The sequence below is a fragment of the Arabidopsis lyrata genome (assembly GCF_000004255.2).
Source record: "Arabidopsis lyrata subsp. lyrata unplaced genomic scaffold ARALYscaffold_6, whole genome shotgun sequence".
Lineage (NCBI taxonomy): Eukaryota > Viridiplantae > Streptophyta > Magnoliopsida > Brassicales > Brassicaceae > Arabidopsis > Arabidopsis lyrata.
In genome coordinates, this window is record NW_003302550.1 from 6,116,290 (window position 1) to 6,139,128 (window position 22,839).

The window sequence follows — 22,839 nt, forward strand, 5'->3', positions numbered from 1 at the left end:
TAGTTAAATTATTAATAACCTTGATTTAAATAAACAAGCCAAATCTATATATCTTTAATAATGCTAATCAATTTTATATTTTTGTTTAATTCGATTCAAAGCAACGCCCCTGACGCCTGAATCTTCTCGCTCTCTCTCTTTCCTCGTGCCATTACCGCACTATCGCTAGCTATTGCTCTCTCTGCTTGTGATCATCGTTTTCCCCGGTAACGTCTCTCCTCGACTTTTTCTCTGCGAGATCTCGCATTGCTCTCTCATGTTATGCTTACCTATCTTAGTCGCGGCCATGATTCCGAGATTGTTCGAAACCCAAGCGATTTAGTCTCAGCTCTTACATTTTTCCTCTGAACGAATTTTTCGTTTGTGTTTTGTGAATCTCTGATTTCAGACGGAGAACGAGAGAACGTCGTTGTGTAAAATCGAGGAACGAAACGGAAAGAGATACTACCTATCGGGAGAGAGAGCGAGAATGGGGGTGGAAGAAGGAGCAGGTGTTGATAAGAAGATAACGATTGGAGTCTGCGTCATGGAAAAGAAGGTGAAATGCGGCCCCGAGGTTTTGTTTCCTTTCGTGCTTTTGTTTCGCGTTTTCTTGCTGTGACGACCAGATTTTTGATGATTTCGTTTGAACCTGTTGTTACTCCGGTGAGGTTTTTTTTTCTTACCCTGTTGTCTTGCTTATTGAGATTGTTCGTTGTGGATTTGTAGGTTTTCTCAGCTCCCATGGGACAAATTATGGACAGGATACATGCCTTTGGCGAATTTGAGGTAGTTTTCACTTTCTCGATTTTTCTCATGATTGAGGATTTTGATGTTTTCAGGTTTTTATTTGGTGATTTTGGACCTGTAGGCTGTAGTTTGTTCTCCGCTTGGGTAGAAAATGCCTCTTGGTTAGACTTAGCTCTAATTTGTGATTTCAATTTTATTTTTAGATGTTTTCCTGGGTAATTTTTACCAAGTTGGTGGTATCTGTCTCTGTGGATTCTCTATAGGTTATTCTCTTCTTTTTTTCCCCTTTTAATTGTGATCTCATGGACCCATTGTTACCACTGTATTAGATTATACATTTTGGGGATAAGGTCATACTTGAAGACCCAGTAGAAAGGTATGTCTCTAAACATATGTATGAAGATCGTTTTTACTTTTGGTTTTGTCCTATGTTTTATCGTATTTAATTCATGTGATGCATGGATTTGTAACGATTCTCTCTATTAGTTTATTAGGAGAGAGTGTAGTTAATGATTATCAAGTACAATTATATTCTTGGACCACAAATTCACCAGGGACTTTACTGTTTCAGTTGGCCGATTTGTGATTGTTTGATTGCTTTTTATTCCTCTGGATATCCTCTTGAGAAAGTTCAAGCATATTCTTCTTTAAGAAAGTGAGTTCTACCTTTTTAACTTTTGTTGATTGCAGTAAATATATTGAGTTTGGCTTTTGAGGTAGCCTTTTCAAACTTCTATGATACAGGCCCTTTTTAGTGAATGAACTGGATCCTCAATATCTTCTTCATGACCGCCGGAAAGTGTATGAGGTATACATTTTAGACTGCACAAGATTTGGTTTGTGCATTTCTATTAGCCACTCATTTATTTTCTTCAGATTTCAGTCGTTCATGAAAACTAAGAGCTACACTTTCTCCTTAATTAATAAAATGTTTTATTTATGTGCATCTATAGCATCTTGAGATGTATGGTATCCCAGTTCCTAGATATGCCTGTGTCAATAGAAAAGTACCAGACGAAGATCTTGATTATTTCGTCGAGGAAGAAGATTTTGTTGAGGTTAAAGGTGAACGATTCTGGAAGCCATTTGTGGAAAAGCCCGTCAATGGTTAGCTTCTCTTTTCATATCTTTGATCTCTCTTTGTTTACTTTTTTGGTCTGAAACATTCTTAAACTACAAATCTGAGCTTTATATGTGTCATTGCAATATTCTTACATTTTGGAATTTTGGTAAAATCGTTTTTTTATGTATCAGCCTCAATCCTATTTATTTCCCTGAGTTGCAGATTGTTTTAACTGTTTACTAATAATTGACATTCTTTATGCTTGTAAAGGAGATGACCATAGTATAATGATATACTACCCTAGCTCAGCAGGTGGAGGCATGAAAGAATTGTTTCGTAAGGTACTGCTTCTTTCTGCAGAACTTGACTTCCCGTGGATTAAACTTGGTCTAATATTATTATAGTTTTTATGGTTCATTACTGTAGTTGGCTCTTTCACTACCTAATGTCTTTCTTCAGAACTTGGCTATTCTAGGATTGAACAGTTCAGTTGAATATGATTGTAATAATTTGTGGCACATTCCTGTGGTTATTAATCCCTTATTGACCCAATTTATTGTTTTAGGTTGGGAACCGATCAAGTGAGTTTCATCCTGATGTCAGAAGAGTAAGGAGAGAAGGTTCTTATATATACGAGGAGTTTATGCCTACTGGAGGAACTGATGTCAAGGTTGTGATTGTGTTGCTACCTAAGCTATTTTTTTTCTAATCTATGGCCAGGCTACTTCACCTTTCTTAAAACATTGGAATGTGTTTGTATGCTATTGTTGGTATCCAGGTCTCATAAATTTAAAAGTTGCCGTGTTAATGTCCATATGCTGTTCTGTTGACCTGTTTGCTCATGTAAATGGATATGTTCCATGTCGTAACGCCAGCTGGAATAGCGTCTCTTGCTTGTTTTTTTTTCTGGATAGCATGGTGGTTCATGCTTGGCTTTAACGAGTTTTCAACTGACAGTCTACCCTGAAATACAGGTCTATACTGTGGGTCCCGAATATGCACACGCTGAAGCAAGAAAGTCACCTGTTGTTGATGGTGTTGTAATGAGGAATCCAGATGGGAAGGAAGTAAGTCTTCGATCAATACCAAACCATTCCACATATGAAATCTGACATTACTCGTCTTTCATGAACAATGGAGCTATGGTTTACAGGGTACCAAAGGCTGTCGATTATATATAAGAATCGTAGCTTATGTTTTCTGAAAAAGTACAGAATGCTGATGTTCAAACTTTGACCAGGAATTGTTATTTTATTGAACAGGTGAGATATCCAGTTTTACTTACACCTGCTGAGAAGCAAATGGCAAGAGAAGTTTGCATCGCATTTAGGCAAGCGGTATGTGGTTATTCCAATGATCTGACTATCATTGTTTCTTAAAGAGTTCTATTACCTCATAATTTTATCTTTCTTAAAGAGTTCTATTACCTCATAATTTTATCTGCGCAACAGTAATAAGGAAAGGAGACATGCCTGAGTCTCTCTCATAATGCTTAGATTGAAGATAGTTGAGCTAAATTGTATATTACCAGTGTACTTTTTTAAATGTTCTCTTTCATATTCTTTTCCACAGTATAATCAGTGTTAAAGTCTTGCTTCTGGTGTAATTAGTTAGAAGGAATGATTACTAAAATGTGCTTGTAGATGCTCTAACTAATCTCTATATTGCTTATGTTTAGCTTCAGACTAAATGCTTGGTGCGATACAATATATTCTCTTATGAAGAGACAAGCATACGCACGTGTTGTTGCCTGGATAAGTTGAAGATATTCTTGTATAATGCGTTAATGGATTTATTTTCATGTCTGCAGGTCTGCGGTTTTGATCTCCTACGATCTGAGGGAAGTTCATATGTTTGTGACGTAAATGGATGGAGCTTTGTGAAAAACTCCTATAAGTGAGACACTTATCTGGACTTCTATTTTTCTTCTGAGTTCTGACTATTGTTTCAGTTATATCTTCGCACGGAAAATCAAAAATCATAATATATATGCTGCCGCCGACCTAGCTCTATAGTTAATAAATTATGTTCATTGAGTGAATTTCAGTTCTAGAGTTTTTAGCAGCATCTTTTGCCTTTTAAAAGTCATACATTTTGGCTATAAGCTAGTAGAGGCAGAGCTCATTGCTTATTATTTGAGTTAAACACTGTGTCATTGTCATATCCACTTTTGGAACTCTCAGTCTGTATTTATTTGGACTTTTAATCAGAAATGTCACTAGATCTCTTTCTCTGTAAGGTATTACGACGATGCTGCATGTGTGCTACGGAAGATGTTTTTGGATGCAAAGGCTCCGCATCTTTCTTCAACAATTCCTCCCATTCTCCCATGGAAAATCAACGAACCTGTCCAATCTAATGAAGGTCTAACTCGCCAAGGAAGTGGCATCATTGGAACTTTTGGGCAGTCAGAGGAGCTACGCTGTGTCATTGCTGTTGTTCGGCAGTATGTTTTAGCATCTGATCACTTGTCCTCTCTTAACTTCTCTCTGTTCACCCAGGCCCTGAGTTGTGTTTATCTTCTCTTGACAGCGGTGATAGAACCCCCAAGCAGAAAGTGAAACTAAAAGTTACAGAGGAGAAACTGCTAAACCTGATGTTGAAGTACAATGGAGGAAAACCAAGAGCTGAGGTGAGAGGCTCGGGCTTTTCCACCTTCAACTTCGTCCCGCCTATAGTGATTTTTTTATACTGTGTAATGTTTTTCCTTTTTTACAGACAAAACTTAAAAGTGCCGTCCAATTGCAAGATCTATTGGATGCCACAAGAATGTTAATTCCTCGTACAAGGTAGACCCCTAATAATGATCTTATGACTTGAGTATGCTTACAGTTTTAAGCCTTTCCTTGCTTGAGTGGTACTCTGGGATACAAAATTCTTTACTGATTAAGAGAACCAGTGGATGTCATGGATGAACTGAAAGAAATTTAACTTGAATGAGTGAGCTAACCAAACAGTGGCTTTTATATGTTACTTTTCTACTTCTTACAAATTCCTTCGCTGAAGGGGACTTTTGTTTATGATAGTCCCGGTGAATCTTTTTCTGTATTGACGAATATGCTTCTTTGACACTAACTAGTGATAATTCACGAGTACAATTTTAAATCTGGCAACTGCCTTATTGTACTTATGTTTGATGTTTAGATCAGGTGAAAGTGATAGTGATGCAGAAGACCTTGAACACGCTGACAAGCTTCGGCAAGTTAAAGCCGTTCTTGAAGAGGTTGTGTGCCTTAATAATCTTTTTTTTTTCTTTCCTTTTCTCTGAGTTGTATCCATTATGCAGTCCCATTCTATTGTTTATAGTCCTTGTAATTAGGTGTACAGTAACAGCTACAGCCATTTTTCTTGCCTTTGGAAGGATGTTGGTGCAAACTCAGTCTCATGTTATAGATGTGTAAAATGTGCAGGGTGGACATTTCTCTGGCATATACAGGAAGGTTCAACTGAAGCCGTTGAAATGGGTTAATGTACCAAGAAGTGATGGTGAAGGTGAAGAGGAACGCCCAGTGGAAGCTCTTATGGTTCTGAAATATGGTGGTGTTCTAACTCATGCTGGTAGAAAGCAGGTAACACTATTATTTGGTAGCAGAAGATTATGTCAAATGCAGTGCAAACTTCAGTATTGGTATTGGTAATGGAGGCATAGTTAATGTAAGGATACCTAACACCAGTGCAGGCAGTTGATGAATTCTTCTCTGATTTCTTTTTATGTTTGCTTGATTTTTTCCACAGGCGGAAGAACTTGGTAGATACTTTCGAAACAATATGTATCCAGGTGAAGACACCTTATCTGCTTGATTTGTCCAATCATTTCATATTCTACCTTCCATATGTCTCATACAATTTTCTGAAACAGTCCATTGTAGTTGTGTCAATATACATTTATTTCTGAGTGGTTATGAAAAACTGGGGATATGCTTTCAGGGGAAGGTACCGGTTTGCTCCGTCTCCATAGTACATACCGTCACGACCTTAAAATTTACAGCTCTGACGAGGGGCGTGTTCAGGTACAACTTTCTGCCGATTTAGTAGTGACGATGACCATTGAGCATTCAAATATTCACTATATCTTCTGAATATTCCTCATCGGTTGCACTGAGATATGATACCAATGTATGCAGATGTCTGCAGCTGCTTTTGCCAAAGGCCTGCTTGACCTAGAAGGACAGCTGACCCCAATCCTGGTTTGCCATTCCCTTTTACCAAGCTAGTATAGTGCTTGGCAATCTCATAATCATTAAATGTCTTATCTTTTTTCTCTAGGTTTCTCTGGTCAGTAAGGACTCTTCCATGTTGGATGGCCTTGATAATGCTAGCAGTGAAATGGAAGCAGCTAAGGTTTGTCCCTCTCTTTACTACATCTTGAATTCTTGATTGTGGCTTCAGAGATATGAGACGAATGAAAGGATGTTTAGGTACTAGTTAGAAGCATCAACCAATAGTCAGCAGTGTGACATGCATAACGTTCTAGATTGAATCTGCTTCTAAGACACCAAATTTTTTCTTTCCAAAGGGACTCAATAGAGGCCTTTCCAGTGCACTTACTCATTGGATGTTTGAACTTAAGGTTTTTTCATGCATGCTTAGATGGTTGACTTTCATTTGCGAAAAGTAGGGTGAATTATATTCTCATATGTACATTAACAATCATGTGTAATTGTTTACAGCTTTGAATTGCTTTCCAAATTTGCCTGCAGGCTCAACTGAATGAGATCATAACCGCCGGCTCAAAGATGGTACAAGATTACGTCTCTTCTGAATTACCTTGGATGACTGATGGGGCTGGACTTCCTCCTCACGCTGATGAGCACCTACCTGAATTGGTATGCACAGTTTTTTCAACCTTAACTTTAGTCTATTAGCATCTTAGAACCCGGATAGTGGGCTTTCTATCTGTTTTCACAAGCCATCATCACTACTCGCTGCATTTTTTCCCATTGTTCAATTGTATTCTTTGTTAAAATGGAATGTCATGTTTTTACTACTAGGCGAAAGAAAAAGATTTGCTGGAGAGCACAAGATATATACTCAACGTTACTTCTCTGTTTACTTTTTAAATAAATAGGTAAAATTAGCTAAAAAGGTGACTGAACAAGTGAGGCTACTTGCACAAGATGAACACGAGAATCTCGCTGAGCCTAGCGCTTATGATGTAGTCCCTCCATATGATCAAGCTAAGGCCCTTGGAAAGTCAAACATTGACGTTGGTCGGATTGCTGCTGGATTACCTTGTGGTAGTGAGGGGTTCCTTTTGATGTTTGCTCGATGGAGAAAACTCGAAAGGGATCTCTACAACGAAAGAAGAGAGTAAGTGAATGGCCATATGCATTCTTATTTTATGTATGAGTTTTATAAATGGCACTGATCGTTGGAATTGAATACAGCCGGTTTGACATAACGCAGATTCCTGATGTTTACGATTCATGCAAGTAAGCTATGTGTTTCAGTCTATTATGTATTTTAGTGTGTATCTAGATTGATCCTTGCTTTAATTTCTCCATTCTGAATATCGTGAATGTGTTGTCAACACCAGGTATGACCTGTTACATAATTCTCATCTCGATCTAAAAGGATTAGACGAACTCTTCAAAGTAGCGCAGGTATGAGCTGAATAAAAAGCTGTAGTTTCTCTTCCACTATTTGAAACTTCGACGGTATTTCTCGATGAACCATCATCCATTTGTCTTGCTTAGACAGTTTTACTTTTTCTACTACTAGCCAATGCGTCCTAGATTTCCAGATTCCAACTGTGCCTTTTCTATTGTACATCTCTGTTTTGCATTTCGATCATGGACTGTGTTGATTAGGGCCAGTTACTGTATGTGGTTGCAGTTGCTTGCAGATGGTGTAATCCCAAATGAGTATGGGATCAATCCACAGCAAAAGCTCAAAATCGGTTCAAAGGTGTGGGTTCCTCAGCCTTCTAAGTTCCGCAATAGCATCTGAGTTTTTCCTATCTTGGAATTTCACTGATGGGCCATGGTTCCCTCAGATGATCTCACAGACCATGTGTGTTTTTTTTTTTTCTTCTAAATAAAGATTGCACGGCGCCTGCTGGGTAAAATCCTGATTGACTTGAGGAACACTCGAGAAGAGGCCATGAGTGTTGCTGAATTGAAGAACAGTCAAGATCAAGTTTCAGTGTCATTGTATTCGTCAAGAAAGGAGGATAGATACAGTCAGCCAAAACTTTTCGTTAAAAGCGATGAGTTGAGACGGCCTAGCACTGGAGAGAATAAAGAAGAGGATGATGATAAAGAAACCAAATACAGACTCGATCCAAAGTAACCGAAAACTCTCTTTTAGATTATAAATGGCATCATATATCTTTATCATCTACCTTAATATCATCGTTTTTATTGTGTTCCTTTTTAGGTATGCAAATGTCATGACGCCTGAACGTCATGTGAGGACACGTCTTTACTTTACATCTGTGAGTACTTTCTTCCATTTGTAGTCTCTTTCTTACAAATTATTCATCTCCAGCTACATGCAAGCATCCTGCTGGCAAAAATGGAAAAAAGAAGAAATCTTTTTGACATTTTAGAGCCACTACAAGGCTCTTCGAACTCTTAGAATTATTTAGAATGTGTTTTATGACTAGATCATTCAACTAGCTTTATAATGAATGAAGCCTGTGGAATTTATACATGGCTTTCTTCTATGAAACGATTGACAGGAATCACATATTCATTCTCTGATGAACGTTCTACGGTATTGTAACCTTGACGAATCTCTTCAAGGAGAAGAAAGTCTGGTCTGCCAAAGCGCATTGGATCGTCTATGTAAAACCAAAGAACTCGATTACATGAGCTATGTTGTCCTAAGACTGTTTGAGAACACTGAGGTTTACAATACTACACCCGCCATTTCTCCCTCACTCTTGCTTTCAAGTTGTTATACTCACTCGTGTCAAAATTCTTGCCTGCAGATATCTCTGGACGACCCGAAACGATTCAGAATCGAACTTACATTTAGCCGAGGCGCAGATTTATCTCCCTTAGAGGTAAAGAGCTAAGACTAGACTAGACCCTTTTGTCCCATAGTCGCTTACTAAAAAGAAGTTTTTTTTTTTTGGTTCTGTTACACTACATCAGAAGAAGGACGAGGAAGCAGAATCATTGCTTCGGGAACACACACTTCCGATAATGGGACCAGAGAGGCTTCAAGAGGTTGGTTCATGTTTGACTCTCGAGACAATGGAGAAGATGATACGGCCATTTGCAATGCCTGCAGAGGATTTCCCTCCGCCGTCAACTCCGGCAGGCTTCTCCGGATACTTCTCCAAAAGCGCCGCCGTTCTGGAGCGTCTTGTAAAACTTTGGCCCTTCCACAAGAACACCTCTAATGGCAAAAGCTAAACGCCAACAAAGTGGATGACTAATGAATGATGATGATATTCCTAATTCATTTAATTTTTGAAACAAAATTTTGAATTGTTAGTAGTTTCTAATTGTGTAAAGTAAAATGTTCATTCTTTTTGTAGAATCGTCAAATTGTTTGTTTTAAAACAATTGTTAATTGGTTTAGCATTATTGGAAATTTCCAAGCTTTTTTCAGTCATTGCTTTTGTGTATATTATTCTCTTAAAACAAAAAAATGATTTAAAACAGGATTCACGTATTCCGAAAAAGAAGAAAGAGCTAAAAGCGAAATGGAATTTGATTCGTACCATTGATTTTCCCAAAGAATAAACAAGTGTTGATAATTGGTTCCAACCAGACAAAAATAAAACAGACACAACACAAATCCTGGAGGTTTTTGTAAACCAAGAACAGCTTATAATTACGAAATAATACTAATTAAGTAATGAAAAAAACCGGTGATTAATAAATAATGTAAATTTAGTACTAACACTGTTGAAGCACATGTGAAAAATCTCACTTTTTATTTTCCATTGCTCTCTCTCTCATCATAATTCCTCCTCTATGCTCCTTCTCTTTCTTTCTCTCTGCCTAGTCTACTCTTTCTTCTGCACATCTTCTCTCTCTCCACAGACATCAATTCTCCTTTTTGACTAAAATTCCGCGACTGGGCTCTGATCCATTCCCAGTGCTTTTTTTCACTCATTTTTTCCTGGATTTTGTTTTCTCTCTAATAATTCTCTCCTGATTTATTAATTTTGGGGGAAAAATTACTATGGTTGTCTGATCAATCTTTGTCTATCTTTGGTGAGATGGGTTTGGATGCTGTTAAAGCTAAGGGGAATTGGAAATCGGAGAAACCTAAAGAGACTGAGAATAAGAGCAAGAAGAATAGCAATGGCGATGATAATAACAAAAGTAGAAATGACGAAGAAGAGACAGAAGAAGCAAGTGGGTGTTGGGTTAAATTTAGGTTTATGATTGGTTGCATACCTTCAAAATCAGACCTTGATGCTTCTTCTTCTTCTTCTATCTATGGCTCTACCTGCACTGGTAAATAAATATTCTCTGATTTTTCCATTTTTAGTATCTCACAATTCGAGGGTTTTCCTTTGAATTGAATAAATGAACAATCTTTTTGTTTCTATAATTGCCTTCTCAGCTATATGTTTCCATTTAGGGTTTTTGTGCAAAATTCACGTGATGCTTGTGATTTAACCCTTTTTTCAAGCTTCTTTGTTACCAAATTTAGGGACATAAAGAGTTATGAGTAATTCTGATCTGTGATTGTATTTGAAGTTTTACTCATTTTATATCTTTACTTACTCAATTTGGGATTGTCTTCATTTTGTAGTTGCAACAATTGAAAGTAAATCGGCAAATGAGAAATTAAACGACCAACCAGTTGGTGGTCCAGTTTCCTCCACAACAACAACTAGCAATGCAGAAAGCTCTTCATCTACTCCAATGATCAGTGAAGAACTTAAGATTTCTTCTCACCTCAGGAAGTTTACTTTCAATGATCTTAAGCTATCAACTAGAAATTTCAGACCGGAGAGTCTTCTTGGAGAAGGTGGTTTTGGTTGTGTCTTCAAAGGATGGATCGAAGAAAACGGAACTGCTCCTGTTAAACCTGGTACTGGCCTTACAGTTGCAGTTAAAACCTTAAATCCTGATGGACTTCAAGGTCACAAAGAATGGCTTGTAAGCAAACACTTTTTCTTCTCTTTCTTTTGCTTTTATCACTTGTCATTTTCTTTATGTGTTCCTGCTTCTTGCAATTGCAGGCTGAGATTAATTTCCTTGGTAACCTTCTCCATCCAAATCTAGTTAAGCTGGTTGGTTATTGCATCGAAGATGATCAAAGGTTGCTTGTGTATGAGTTTATGCCTCGAGGAAGTTTAGAGAATCACCTTTTCAGAAGTATGTAAACCAACAACCTTATTATATATATAACCATTTGAAAGTATGTCCGTGTTTAATCTTCTTTCTTACCATACTGGTGCTTTCATGTTTAAAGGGTCGTTGCCTCTTCCTTGGTCTATCCGGATGAAGATTGCATTAGGTGCTGCAAAAGGTCTCAGTTTCCTCCATGAAGAAGCTTTGAAGCCTGTTATATATCGAGATTTCAAAACATCAAACATTTTACTTGATGCAGTACGTATCTTACTCCTTTGGATCAACATCTTATATTTGCTTTGCTTCTAACAAGTTTAATCAATAATTCCCATTTTCAGGACTACAATGCAAAACTATCAGATTTTGGACTTGCCAAAGATGCTCCTGATGAAGGCAAAACCCATGTTTCTACTCGGGTTATGGGTACATATGGCTATGCTGCTCCCGAATATGTAATGACCGGTGAGTCCTCTTTGGTTTGATCCATGTTCTTCAGTTTGAATTATTCAATGTTTACATCTTTGTTGATTTGCTTCCTATTGAACTTCTTAAGGTCACTTGACATCAAAGAGCGATGTCTATAGTTTTGGGGTGGTTCTACTGGAAATGCTGACTGGGCGACGATCTATGGACAAAAACCGCCCAAATGGTGAGCACAACTTAGTGGAATGGGCAAGACCACATCTCCTTGACAAAAGAAGGTTTTACCGGTTACTTGATCCGAGGCTTGAGGGCCATTTCTCAATCAAAGGTGCTCAAAAGGTGACTCAGCTTGCTGCACAGTGTCTTAGCCGTGACCCCAAGATTAGGCCAAAGATGAGTGATGTTGTCGAAGCACTTAAACCACTTCCGCATCTCAAAGACATGGCGAGCTCTTCTTACTACTTCCAGACAATGCAAGCGGAACGTTTGAAAAATGGGTCAGGTCGATCTCAGGGAGGAAGCGGATTTGGATCAAGAAACGGGCAACACCAACCCGTGTTTCGAACGCTGTCTAGTCCTCATGGTCAACATGGTTCTTCGCCTTATCGACATCAGATTCCTTCTCCAAAGCCTAAAGGAGCAACTAAATAGCTCTTGCGTGGTGGACGAAAGGCACAACAAACAAAGCTAAAAAGCTCAAGCTTTTATCGTTTTTCAGCCGCATGGAGATATTTTTAACCGATTTTACGGTAACTCTTTAATCGATTAATGTAAAAAACGATGGAGAACGGTGAATCCAATTGGGTTTTGTATGGAAATCTGATTTTGTCTTCCATTGCTGAAAGCTTCTTCCATTGACACATGGTAAAAATGTGAATAATGGAAATTTTTTTTGACATTTTACATCATCGCATGTTCATCTTCTATCTCGTATTATAAAACATTGTTTACGTCTTCCTCTGTTTCAGGACAATGCGTTTGTGAGGCCCGATGATTGAAAATGATGTTTTTTACAGGCTTAATTAGTCTTGTTGCTGTTCAAAACCTACAAGTCATGCTTCTTACTTTTCTCACTTTCAGTTTGATTTATGTTGTCATTTTTCTTGTAACAAGAACTTTTTCCTTATACAAGAGGTCGTCAAGAGCTCTGGATTTTTAAGTTGAATCCATAAAAGAAAACAAAGTAATGGACTGGAACAAATCGGACAAAATCAAATCTTATGAAACAATAAAAATCTGACCAACTAGACAAAATGCTGTAAGAATCTCTCAGAAAAATCCACTAAAGAACTTGGAAGTGGAGCAGAGTATTTTTAGCATACAGAGAATAAAAAGAGAGAATAAGTAAAAAGGATCTTAATGGTTCTTCATCTTCAAGAGATGATCCTTTCAATAGTTTTTTTTTCTTCTTTTATTTTCTACAAAATCCCAACACCGAACAAAAAAAACAAATGAAAGATTGTTTAGCAAACCAGACAGAGATTTGTCCAAAGATTTGAAGACGAAAACGAAATAACTATTCTACCCACATCAGGGCCCATTTGGTGGTATCTTCTCAAGGCTTGAGAGCGAGAGCAATCCCAACCTTAGCACTCTTCTCGATCGCCCTAGAATCAACCTCTCCAGAAACGGTGAAGAACGACTTTGGACGCCACTCATGTTGGATCAGTGCGTTAGCCACACCAACATTGTTCACTCGTGCCTTCACTGTGGTCAATGGGTCAATTGCGTGTTGAGTCCCGACAGTGATGGCATTCTCTTTCGTCGTGAAGTTGTGGCTAATCTCAGCTCCAACCACAGTGTTGGTCAATGGGTTCACAATCTGGTAGTAGGATGCGTTCAGTTTCTCACCTTTTTCATTCCTGAAAAAAAACAGTTTAAAGAAACAACTCTGTTTAAAACCAGTAGCATTATAAGCTCAAGTCATCATTTCATAATTCATATGGAGGGAGGCACTTACAGAATGAGGGAAGCAATCAAATCATCCTTGGTGAAGTTCAAACCAGCATTGAAATGTTTGAAGTTGCCAGATTCAGTGTTGAAGGCCACATCAGTACCAAGAGCCAAAACATTGGTTCCAACCACACCGGAGAAATTGACAATCGGGCTAGCTGTGAATCCAACGCTGGTGGAGATAGCAGCATAGTCATGGAAATACTGAACCTCAGCCTGTTCAGAAAAGAAGACATAACTATTATCCCCAACATATCAAACTGTTAAAAAACCTGGACAGAAAGAAAAGATGCCGGTGAAGTTATATACCTTTCCAGATTTGTGATCAGGTAACTTAGCCTGAACAATTACTTTAAGTCCAGGGGCAGGCTCATCAAAGGTAAGAGTGGTCAACAGCTGAAATCATCATATACACAGAAATAAACACCCCAGTAGCAATCAGCAATATCATATAGTTAGTAGAAACAACAAAAGCAAAAGTCTACTTACAGAAGAATCAGTGGAAACTTTGACATCAGCAGTGAAGTTCTTGTTCTTCACTTGGGTAGCAACATCTCCCAAAAACACGCTTCCTTTGTTTGTCCCGGTTGTAGTGATCGCCTATAACCAGTTGACACAAGAAAGAGTTAAGTTCGTGACTGTACAGCCAAAATGTGAAATACCAGAGTTTCAATCAAAGATGCTAAAAGAAATCAACCCCAAGAGATAAACAAAGTTAAAATCCAAACAGAAAACTACACAAATGTCACTAACAATGTTTAAAACTCAAGAAATCTGAAGACAAACAAAAAAAAAAATCAAAAAGAAAAACTTACAACACCGGTTGAAGAGTAAGTGGTAACACTGAATTTCTGGTCTCCTTGGTAGTCCTTGTACAGAAGATCTACAATATAACATTCAAAAACCTTTAAGATCCAAAGCTAAACACGAGACAACTCCTACTCTGTATCCTTGATAGACATTTTCCAGATCCAAGTCAAAAACCAGCCAAACAACGAAACCCAGAGAACACAAGTCTTATTATCTATACAAGTAAACGAAACAGATAGCATAAAATCGACGGAAACAACACACAGAGATTATCAATCAGCTCGATTAAAGATGCATCTACACAAATTTCAACGACCGATAGCAACAGAAATAGAACCACGAATGAGAAACCCTAACCGATTCAACAAAAACCCTGATCAGAGAAACAGCTCAAATGTTTAGGAAATCTCAGTCACATTCGCGTCACATAGAGAAGAAAGAAAAAGAAGATAGTACCTCTGGCTTTTTTGCCGATTTCGGTGTAGAGTCCTGGACCTTTAACCATGATTGCTTCTGGAAAAATCCAACAAAGTTGTCAAGATTCACAAGTTGAGAAGAAGAAGAGTAATGGAGGATTCTGGAGAAAATGTGGTCTTGTGTATATAAAGGGGATGAAGAAATGGTAACCCTAAATTTATATAATAATATATTCTATTTTCCCTGCTTATCAAGCAAAAATATCTCAGCCGTTAGATTTATTTTACTTGAGTCGGTGTCCCCTCTTTTCAACCGTTGATTATTTATTCCCCACTCTCCAAGGCATTTTTTTTTTTTGTTTTATTTTCCTTTTCTTATTTTATTTTTATTCGCCATTTTTCCATTTTTTATTGCGTGGCACGCAGGCCGTGTTCTCTAGTTTTCTTCCTCCCCAAAATTTCCATTTTTATTTCTTTATTTTATATTTTTATGTTGAGTCTTTGACAATGTCTATTTATTTTCTCAGAGTTAGATAAACCACCTGAATTGTTGTTATTTAAATTTGGATTAGATTTTTACTCCATATATGTTTTTACTAATGTGATTTTTTTCTCCTTTAAATGGTGTACTCTTATATTTACTTCTATATAGCTTTATAAAAAAGTATATCATCATAAATTTGATTTTACTAGTTGACATGATTTTTTCTTTCTAATCTAATATCAGGAGAAAAATGATTTACAAGAATTAAAGAGAATGGTTGAAATTAGCTTAATAAATTCAAACATCTGAAAATTTCATGACTAAAGTACCATATAAATCCAAAATTAAGAGCCTATATAACATGTCATATTCATGTTCTTTTTTTAACATGTCATATTCATAGGTCCAATAGAAAATAATATGCCAAAGTTGTTGGTAAGGCAATTAGCATTCCAAAGATCACCCTGAAAGAGCAAAACAATAAAAACCACAAAAATTAAATTTCAAAAAAAAATCGTATTAAAATAAATAATAGAAGAAGCAAAAAAAAACTCAAATAAACAAGAAATATTTTATTTACCCAGTACTAATCCTTGTTTGAAAAATCGCTAGGCGCTAGTCGGGCGTTCGGCATGGGCCTAGCGATTAATCGGAAAATCGGATTAAAATCGGGGATTAATCGGGGATTAGTTTTAGGGTTATTTTAATATTTTTAAAATATATTAATTCAATATTGTTTTCAAAATTACAGTAAAAACAAATTTTTATGATTTTTATTAAAATTTGAACACAAGTTATGTAAAACATCACAAACTCCCAATTCAAATGATTGAATAACAAAAATAAAATGTTTTTTTTATACTTGTAATCTAAAAAATAATCGGGGTATGTAAGATTAGGCGGGAAATAATCGGATTAGGCGGAAAATAATCGGATTAGACGGAGAATAATCGGGTTACTGATTTTTTAGGGGATTAGTCATTAATCGAGGCGGAGAGGGTGGGCCTAGCGATTAAGCGGGGAGTAATCGGGGCTAGGCGGGGATTTTTAGAACAGGGGTACTAATGATCTCCGGATGAAGATTATACTCTTTTGCAAAAACAAATGGCACTACTCCTTGAGGCAATGCAGCCTACAACACAATAAATCAATCGACAAAAATATATGACAGAATTTATGATTAATTAATGGATCATTAATTCTAATTTTTTGTACCTGTAATATTGCGACTTTGAAGAGAGTACTTCTTAATCTGATGCAAAACGCGGAAGCAATCATAAGAGCAGGTCCTAATACGAACTTGAGGAGCATTGTTATAATCGCCATTTTTGTTCCACATGCTATGATACTACTTTGTGATGCCATGAAAAGACCTGTATCATTTTTAAAAAAAATTAAATTTCCAATTATGAAGTTTAGATATGCTTTTGTGTGTTGAATATGTAGATATATAGCTTACCTAAGCTGAACATGGCCATTCCTAAGCCTCCATCAGATAATAAATGTATTGATTTATCAATCATCTCTGGCAAATTCCATCCCAATCTATTGGAGAAAATAAATATAAACATGACATTTGATGTTATAAACTATATATTAAAAATAATATATAGCTATTCTTAATAGGTGGAAGATCACTGGACTATCACATTTCGATTATAAAAATAAATTGAATTTCTAGATGCGAAGAACGATCAAACAGAAAGCTTAAAATAGGAGAAGCTAACTACTAAATTATCGCTTTTATTTTTGAAAAAGGAGAAAAAGAAGTGTTTGAATATGTAAGCTAAGATGATAAAGATGGAATCTTTAGATGTGTAAGATGATTTATCAAAAAAGACTGAACTTGTAAAGATATAAGATGAATTTTGTTTTCACACCTGAAATGTAAAGTAGCCCAAATGATTCCGATCAATGTTGCGTATGTATTAGGATTGATTATAAGCTTTCTCCAAGCCTTCAATAAAATCTTCATAGTTCCAATAGATCTTGTTCTCACTATTGCTACTTCTTCTTCGTTTTCTTCTTTTGGCTCTTCCTCTATATTAGCCTCTTCATGGTCATTGCCTTGTTTTACAAGAAACCAAGATTTATTTAGGGTAAATCATGTTAAAGGAAGTTCTTATATCGAAAAAAACAGAATGATTTTTAGTTACCTGTATGTTCTAGGGAGGGTCCTGATGAAGGTAACGCCCTTGCGGCATTAAGCTCGAACAAGAAGAGCAAGATGCTATACCAAATCAAGCTTTGCAACACAACAATCTGCTCCAAGATGCTCGCAGCTTCATCTCCATAGATGGCACTCAAGATTGGGATTCCAAGAATGAGAGTGTTTGGCAACACCGATATAGATAAACCGGTTATGAGCCAACCCAATTTTCCTCCTCTTCCTCCTGGTGGATGCCAGAATCTTAAAACCGCGGCTAATACAACAACGGCTAAGATTTTCTGGAGAATGTCAGAGAGAATGAGTTTAGGGCTCATCTTATAGGGGTTGTTTTGAGAGATTATTTGAAAAGAAAGCAAAGGGATTGAGAATTTGGCGACGAATTTGTTGATGCCTGCGCATTGCTCGGGTGAGAAGAGCTTTATATGTTTTGCAGAGAGGAAACCTAAGGTCATTGAGACATAGAGAGGAACAGTTGCTGAAACAACATGGTAGATATCGAGCCAGGAGATCATGTTTTATCAAATTGTACAATAAAAGAAGAACTGCTTGTACAAATTTGAAGGAAAATCGAAGGAATAGTTTCTTCCAAATTAATGGAAAGAAACTGTGTTTGATCTTATGGCATATATATGGGTAAAGTTGATGCCTTTTGTTTTCTTTTGTTCAAATGTGTAACTCTTGAATTCCAAGGTTTTTGATTCCACAATGGAATTTTTGTTTCAAAGGGAAAAAATGAAACAAAAACTCTGGGTTTCATTTATTTTTCTTATTTGTTGAAAGAAGAAAATTATCCCTTTAATTAGAATTCTTGTTGAGTTGGGTTTGCCTAAAATCATCAATTACTGTGGTATTCTTTTTCTTTGAAAAAAATGGCATTTTCTTCTCACCACATTTTTATAAGAAAAGAACAAAAAAAATCAAAAGATAAAAAGAGAAGGCTGTTTAATTTGTCTTTTGCATGAACAAAGAAGAGCTAAATATGCTCCAACAGAACTTTAGTTCTATAGCCTTTGATTTTTTCTTACCTTAGCTTAGATACTTGAACTAAAAAAATTTAAATCTACAAAGAAACTGCTCACTTTTTAAAATGCATATATATTTTATGAACATTTCTAGTCAAATAAGATAGATATACAAGATGCCATCAAAATGTTTCTCAAGTAACGATTGTAATTCATATATGCATGCATACACATACATATACACGTAATCGAGGTCGTAGACAGAATAATTAATTAGCCGATATTTTTCACCAAAGATCATATAGGCATATGATATGAGAATAAAAACCAAAAGAATAAAGAAGTGAATTGAGAAGGAAGTAATCATGAAGCATAATATTTGTCTGTTTCTAAAATTGGTTTGAAGATTGAGAAATAAGTATTTTCCTTTATAAACATATACAGATAGTTTTGTGCTTTTTCGCTAAAATTTTGGAAATTGTCTCTTTCTTTTAAGTTTGCTTCTCACAAGAAGGACGCAAATGCTTACCATTTTAGGTTGAACCGAGAAACTTTGGAACATTTGAAAGCTAAATTTTGTCTGTGATAACGAATCAAAGCCTCATGAAGTTTCTTTTTTGAATATGTTAGCAACAGTACTACTTTAATTTTTATATATAAATATATAAATTTATGTGCCAATTAAGAAGTTCAAATCATTTTTATAGAAGTTTTAGCATTTGTACCGAGAAACGAATAAGTATTTGTTTATATTTATACCGAAAAATAAACTAAAAACATTTCTATTTGTATTCATATATATAAGAACTTAAAAAATCAATATTAATCCCAGAGAGAATGAAATGTTACTAACCACATGAAAGGTTCACAACCCACAAGAAATACACTTCTTAATTCTTAATACACAAGTCTAATAAACACAAAATCAATAACCTTTATGAATAGACCAACATAGTATGTGACTTTTTCTATTCAAACAATAGATCAAAATAAATGACAAACATATCCAAAATAGGTTATACGCAAAACTAGTATATAATTTAAGAAATATAATAAATTTTCCTATTTTTATCCCAAATAAAACCAAACAAAGAAAAAATTTGGGAGCTAAAAATAAAGTTTAAAATAAAAACATAGAAGCCATCCACATATAAATAATGACGGCTCTCCATCCTTAGCGGTAAATTTCTAAAATTGGAGATTACTTCTTAATCAAGTTTATTTAAACACCAAACCTTCACATTTTTTAAAATTCGCAGTACGATTCATCATCTAAAGGCTTTAGGCTCTTAAAGAAAAAAATAGAAAAAAACGACCTAAAGCCATGTCGAGAGCTTAGTAATTCTCCATTTAAATCTTACCCTTTAAGAAAACAAGGGAAAAAAAAAAGAAGAAGAGATTGTTTAAATATTAAAAAAAATAAACTATTTTCTGAGAAAGAAATTTTTTTTAAAAATAAAAGAAAGAAAGATGGAGATGGCTAGGCTGTCAAAGTTGATGTTTATGTTTTGTATTGCCGTTCTGATTCCGACCATTCGAGGTAACATTTCTGAGCTGGACGAGTATTGGTCGCAACGAGCCGACGAAGCCAGAGAATTCACTCTTCAAGCTTACCATTCTGATCCTTACGAAATCGTCGATCACTTTCATGAGCGTCACTACGAGTAAGTCAAGTCAATATCTGATTTTGAACCCAAAAACATTACTAATGCTGATTCTTGTTTATTATCTGGTAACTAAAGAGTTTTTGGCCTTACTATTTTTGGTTTGGTTTATATATTAATTATTGTGTATATATAGCAACTCTACTGATGTTACAACGACCGAGGAAGAGGGTGATGCGAAGCCTGAAGAGGAGGAAAAAGAGTTCATTGAAATGCTCGGAAGCTCGACGAACAGCACCAGACGAAGCTTAAGAGGTAAAGGTAAAGGCAAATGGAGTAAGCTAAAGGGACCTTGTACCGCAAGTAACCCGATAGATAAATGTTGGCGTTGCCGATCGGATTGGGCTAAGCGTCGGAAGAGGCTTACACGTTGTGTCCGAGGGTTCGGTCACAGGACGACCGGAGGAAAACGAGGACGCATCTACGTGGTTACAAGCAACCTCGACGACGACATGGTGAACCCTAAACCCGGGACATTGCGTCATGCCGTAATTCAGAAGGAACCTCTCTGGATCATTTTCAAGAATGATATGAGCATTCGGTTAAACCAAGAGCTTCTCATTAATAGCCACAAGACTATCGATGCACGAGGAGCCAATGTCCATGTAGCGCATGGTGCAGGGATCACAATGCAGTTTGTGAAAAATGTCATCATCCATGGACTGCATATTCACCACATTTCCGAGAGTAGCGGTGGTATGATCCGAGACTCGGTCGACCATTTTGGAATGAGGACTAGAGCTGATGGAGACGGTTTATCGATTTACGGTTCGTCTAACATTTGGCTTGACCATATTTCGATGTCTAAATGTCAAGATGGACTTATTGATGCCATTGTTGGATCCACTGGCATTACAATCTCCAACTCTCACTTCACTCACCACAACGATGTAAGCATTAGTCAAATTTATCCATATACTAATTTAGATTCTCCCTATTAATCATTCATGATATTTACCACTACAGATTTGCATTTTTGGGGATATTTGTTTATGTAGGTGATGTTGCTTGGTGCTCAAAACACGAATGAAGCAGACAAGCATATGCAAGTCACAGTTGCTTATAACCATTTTGGTAAAGGACTTGTACAGAGAATGCCAAGGATCCGATGGGGATTTGTTCATGTTGTGAACAATGACTACACTCACTGGGAGCTTTATGCGATCGGAGGTAGTCAAGGTCCTACGATTCTCAGCCATGGAAACCGATTCATAGCTCCTCCACACAAACCTCATTACAGAGAGGTAAAATCTGGTTACATTGCACCAAATAAAAGTCTAGGTATTAGATTGTATACTTATAAAAAAAATTAATAAATGCAGGTGACAAAGAGAGATTATGCTTCGGAGGATGAGTGGAAACACTGGAACTGGAGATCTGAGAAAGATGTATTCATGAATGGTGCTTATTTCAGACAATCTGGTAATCCTCAATACAAATGTGCACACACAAGACAACAAATGATCAAACCGAAACATGGATTGGCTGTTTCAAAGCTGACCAAATATGCCGGAGCACTTGATTGCAGAGTCGGGAAACGCTGTTAGAAAAATTCTTTTTAATTTACTATAATGTTTAAAGACAATTTTTTCTACATTTTGATTTTTTGCTTCTAATCTAGTTCAGGGAATAAATACTTAAGGGGTGAAAATGATTAAAAAAAAATTCTAATTTGTAAAGATATTTTTTGTTATGGAAAACAAGTTATATAAAGAGTAAACCATAGCAGCCGGTGCTTGGACTATTCATAATACACATTTGTTTGTTTTCTTCAAGCAACCAAAACTTATATATGAATATTATTTTGGTTTTTTTTTTTTACCGGAATATATGGCGTAATCGTTTATTTTAATATCATCGTTGTACTACCCATTCAGATTAAAGTCTGCATAAAACATGTTGGTAAACAAAAAGTTCTTAAAACATGTTATAAAAAGAAATGATGATATTGGAGATTTTTAAAAACTAAAATATGTTTTTCTTAATATAAAAATCTCAGCAGAAATTGGACTTAGCTTGTAATCAATCATATAATCAACATGTTCCGATTTGGCGAGCAAGTCTGATTTGTTATGTGCTTAATTGCTTTATTGTTAAAGATCTCAACTATAAATGATAATTATACGTCATGACAAACTAAAGGGGTGTTATTGTTAGAGAGTTTTTGAAAGTTTTCTATAATTTTGTTGATTAGTATGTCATAATCTTGTAAAGTTTTCCAAACAATCTCTCTACTTTGATGATTAATAAAAATGTAGAAAGTCATTAACCAATAACATAATAATTTAATTCATTAATAATCATTGATTCTTTTGTTGTAATTGAATAACACAAAACTTTTAATGACTTTATAAAAGTATAAATCCAATAACTCCAGATTTATGAAAATTTTACTTTTTATAAATCTTAAACTAATAACACCAAACTTTAACAAACTTTTAAAAAATCTTGATTGAATAACAACCGATTCTACATAACATTTAAAGTCACTAAAACTCTATTTTGAATCACAAATCAATAACACCTCCTAAGATATAAACTAATAATTGCTAAATATATCAAATGATATGAAAACAAATATGTATGAAAATGAAAAAATAAAAAAAAATAATAACAAAAACCAAGATTCCTAGTACTCGTTCCCATATAATCCGGTGAAGAAAAAAAGATTTCAGGGTCAAAACCGACATTTCCTAAATTATGTATACAAATACTTTCTATCAAAGATTCAAAGTAAACACACAAAACCATCCTACGATTTGAACATAATTCAAATTAAACACGTATATTTTTAATTGTTATTTATGGAGTCTATATAAATGAGTCCATGAAATTGACAATTCGTGAGTAAAATATATATATATATATCACTAAATTCAACCAGTGGAAAGTAAATAAA

The 22,839-nt window shown here is 35.9% G+C and overlaps 5 protein-coding genes across 11 annotated transcripts; 3 read left to right on the forward strand and 2 right to left on the reverse strand.

Annotated features, from left to right (window-relative positions):
* Positions 1–14: 14 nt before the first annotated feature.
* Positions 15–9,358, forward strand: LOC9309775 (inositol hexakisphosphate and diphosphoinositol-pentakisphosphate kinase VIP2). 5 transcript variants are annotated; one of them, XM_021023541.1, is made up of 31 exons: positions 18–206; positions 389–556; positions 709–768; positions 1,059–1,105; positions 1,301–1,384; positions 1,474–1,537; positions 1,683–1,836; positions 2,063–2,133; positions 2,358–2,462; positions 2,767–2,859; positions 3,055–3,129; positions 3,603–3,688; positions 4,032–4,238; positions 4,325–4,424; positions 4,511–4,581; positions 4,937–5,015; positions 5,203–5,361; positions 5,528–5,570; positions 5,720–5,802; positions 5,917–5,979; positions 6,059–6,133; positions 6,493–6,618; positions 6,861–7,102; positions 7,180–7,224; positions 7,329–7,395; positions 7,628–7,699; positions 7,835–8,079; positions 8,171–8,228; positions 8,475–8,642; positions 8,727–8,801; positions 8,896–9,358. In XM_021023541.1, the coding sequence occupies exons 2-31, from the start codon at positions 470–472 to the stop codon at positions 9,154–9,156; spliced, it is 3,165 nt and encodes a 1,054-aa protein (XP_020879200.1). In that variant the 5' UTR covers positions 18–206; positions 389–469; the 3' UTR covers positions 9,157–9,358. The 5 variants fall into 5 exon arrangements, with proteins under 5 accessions (XP_020879196.1, XP_020879200.1, XP_020879199.1 ...); XM_021023540.1 differs by having other exon boundaries at positions 26–206; positions 8,893–9,358; XM_021023542.1 differs by having other exon boundaries at positions 27–206; positions 389–538; positions 8,893–9,358.
* Positions 9,359–9,584: 226 nt separating this feature from the next.
* LOC9307716 (probable serine/threonine-protein kinase PIX7) lies at positions 9,585–12,389 on the forward strand. The gene is made up of 6 exons (XM_002871601.2): positions 9,585–10,212; positions 10,514–10,863; positions 10,947–11,082; positions 11,180–11,316; positions 11,397–11,520; positions 11,612–12,389. The coding sequence occupies exons 1-6, from the start codon at positions 9,972–9,974 to the stop codon at positions 12,130–12,132; spliced, it is 1,509 nt and encodes a 502-aa protein (XP_002871647.1). The 5' UTR covers positions 9,585–9,971; the 3' UTR covers positions 12,133–12,389.
* Positions 12,390–12,738: 349 nt separating this feature from the next.
* Positions 12,739–14,955, reverse strand: LOC9307717 (mitochondrial outer membrane protein porin 3). Its single transcript, XM_002873661.2, has 6 exons — positions 14,701–14,955; positions 14,250–14,317; positions 13,924–14,034; positions 13,744–13,830; positions 13,442–13,650; positions 12,739–13,343 (listed from the first exon to the last, which is right to left on the reverse strand). The coding sequence occupies exons 1-6, from the start codon at positions 14,747–14,749 to the stop codon at positions 13,037–13,039; spliced, it is 831 nt and encodes a 276-aa protein (XP_002873707.1). The 5' UTR covers positions 14,750–14,955; the 3' UTR covers positions 12,739–13,036.
* Positions 14,956–15,033: 78 nt separating this feature from the next.
* On the reverse strand, positions 15,034–18,502 carry LOC9309776 (auxin efflux carrier component 8). Of its 3 annotated transcripts, XM_021023546.1 has the most exons (6): positions 17,301–18,502; positions 17,025–17,211; positions 16,604–16,689; positions 16,360–16,517; positions 16,203–16,276; positions 15,542–15,611 (listed from the first exon to the last, which is right to left on the reverse strand). In XM_021023546.1, exons 1-6 carry the CDS (start codon positions 17,824–17,826, stop codon positions 15,542–15,544), a joined length of 1,101 nt encoding a protein of 366 aa, XP_020879205.1. In that variant the 5' UTR covers positions 17,827–18,502. The 3 variants fall into 3 exon arrangements, with proteins under 3 accessions (XP_020879204.1, XP_020879205.1, XP_020879203.1); XM_021023545.1 differs by lacking the exon at positions 16,203–16,276 and having other exon boundaries at positions 15,034–15,608; XM_021023544.1 differs by lacking the exon at positions 15,542–15,611 and having other exon boundaries at positions 16,159–16,276.
* Positions 18,503–19,449: 947 nt separating this feature from the next.
* Positions 19,450–21,695, forward strand: LOC9309777 (probable pectate lyase 19). Its single transcript, XM_021023543.1, has 4 exons — positions 19,450–19,940; positions 20,077–20,830; positions 20,939–21,184; positions 21,263–21,695. The coding sequence occupies exons 1-4, from the start codon at positions 19,747–19,749 to the stop codon at positions 21,485–21,487; spliced, it is 1,419 nt and encodes a 472-aa protein (XP_020879202.1). The 5' UTR covers positions 19,450–19,746; the 3' UTR covers positions 21,488–21,695.
* Positions 21,696–22,839: the final 1,144 nt, after the last annotated feature.

Excerpts from the sequence above, each read along its gene's own strand:
- LOC9309777 (XM_021023543.1), top strand. The coding sequence starts at position 19,747 with ATGGAGATGGCTAGGCTGTCAAAGTTGATGTTTATGTTTTGTATTGCC. Across the intron at positions 19,941-20,076 it reads TTTCATGAGCGTCACTACGA|CAACTCTACTGATGTTACAA; the intron begins GTAAGTCAAGTC and ends GTGTATATATAG. Across the intron at positions 21,185-21,262 it reads ACAAACCTCATTACAGAGAG|GTGACAAAGAGAGATTATGC; the intron begins GTAAAATCTGGT and ends TAATAAATGCAG.
- LOC9309776 (XM_021023546.1), bottom strand. The coding sequence starts at position 17,826 with ATGATCTCCTGGCTCGATATCTACCATGTTGTTTCAGCAACTGTTCCT. Across the intron at positions 17,212-17,300 it reads ACCCTCCCTAGAACATACAG|GCAATGACCATGAAGAGGCT; the intron begins GTAACTAAAAAT and ends TTGTAAAACAAG. Across the intron at positions 16,690-17,024 it reads TGGGCTACTTTACATTTCAG|ATTGGGATGGAATTTGCCAG; the intron begins GTGTGAAAACAA and ends TTTCTCCAATAG.
- LOC9307717 (XM_002873661.2), bottom strand. The coding sequence starts at position 14,749 with ATGGTTAAAGGTCCAGGACTCTACACCGAAATCGGCAAAAAAGCCAGA. Across the intron at positions 13,831-13,923 it reads AAGTTTCCACTGATTCTTCT|CTGTTGACCACTCTTACCTT; the intron begins GTAAGTAGACTT and ends TGATGATTTCAG. Across the intron at positions 13,651-13,743 it reads CTGATCACAAATCTGGAAAG|GCTGAGGTTCAGTATTTCCA; the intron begins GTATATAACTTC and ends TTTTCTGAACAG.
- LOC9307716 (XM_002871601.2), top strand. The coding sequence starts at position 9,972 with ATGGGTTTGGATGCTGTTAAAGCTAAGGGGAATTGGAAATCGGAGAAA. Across the intron at positions 10,864-10,946 it reads AAGGTCACAAAGAATGGCTT|GCTGAGATTAATTTCCTTGG; the intron begins GTAAGCAAACAC and ends TTGCAATTGCAG. Across the intron at positions 11,317-11,396 it reads CAAACATTTTACTTGATGCA|GACTACAATGCAAAACTATC; the intron begins GTACGTATCTTA and ends TCCCATTTTCAG.
- LOC9309775 (XM_021023537.1), top strand. The coding sequence starts at position 470 with ATGGGGGTGGAAGAAGGAGCAGGTGTTGATAAGAAGATAACGATTGGA. Across the intron at positions 1,106-1,300 it reads CTTGAAGACCCAGTAGAAAG|TTGGCCGATTTGTGATTGTT; the intron begins GTATGTCTCTAA and ends TTACTGTTTCAG. Across the intron at positions 2,134-2,357 it reads TGAAAGAATTGTTTCGTAAG|GTTGGGAACCGATCAAGTGA; the intron begins GTACTGCTTCTT and ends TTATTGTTTTAG.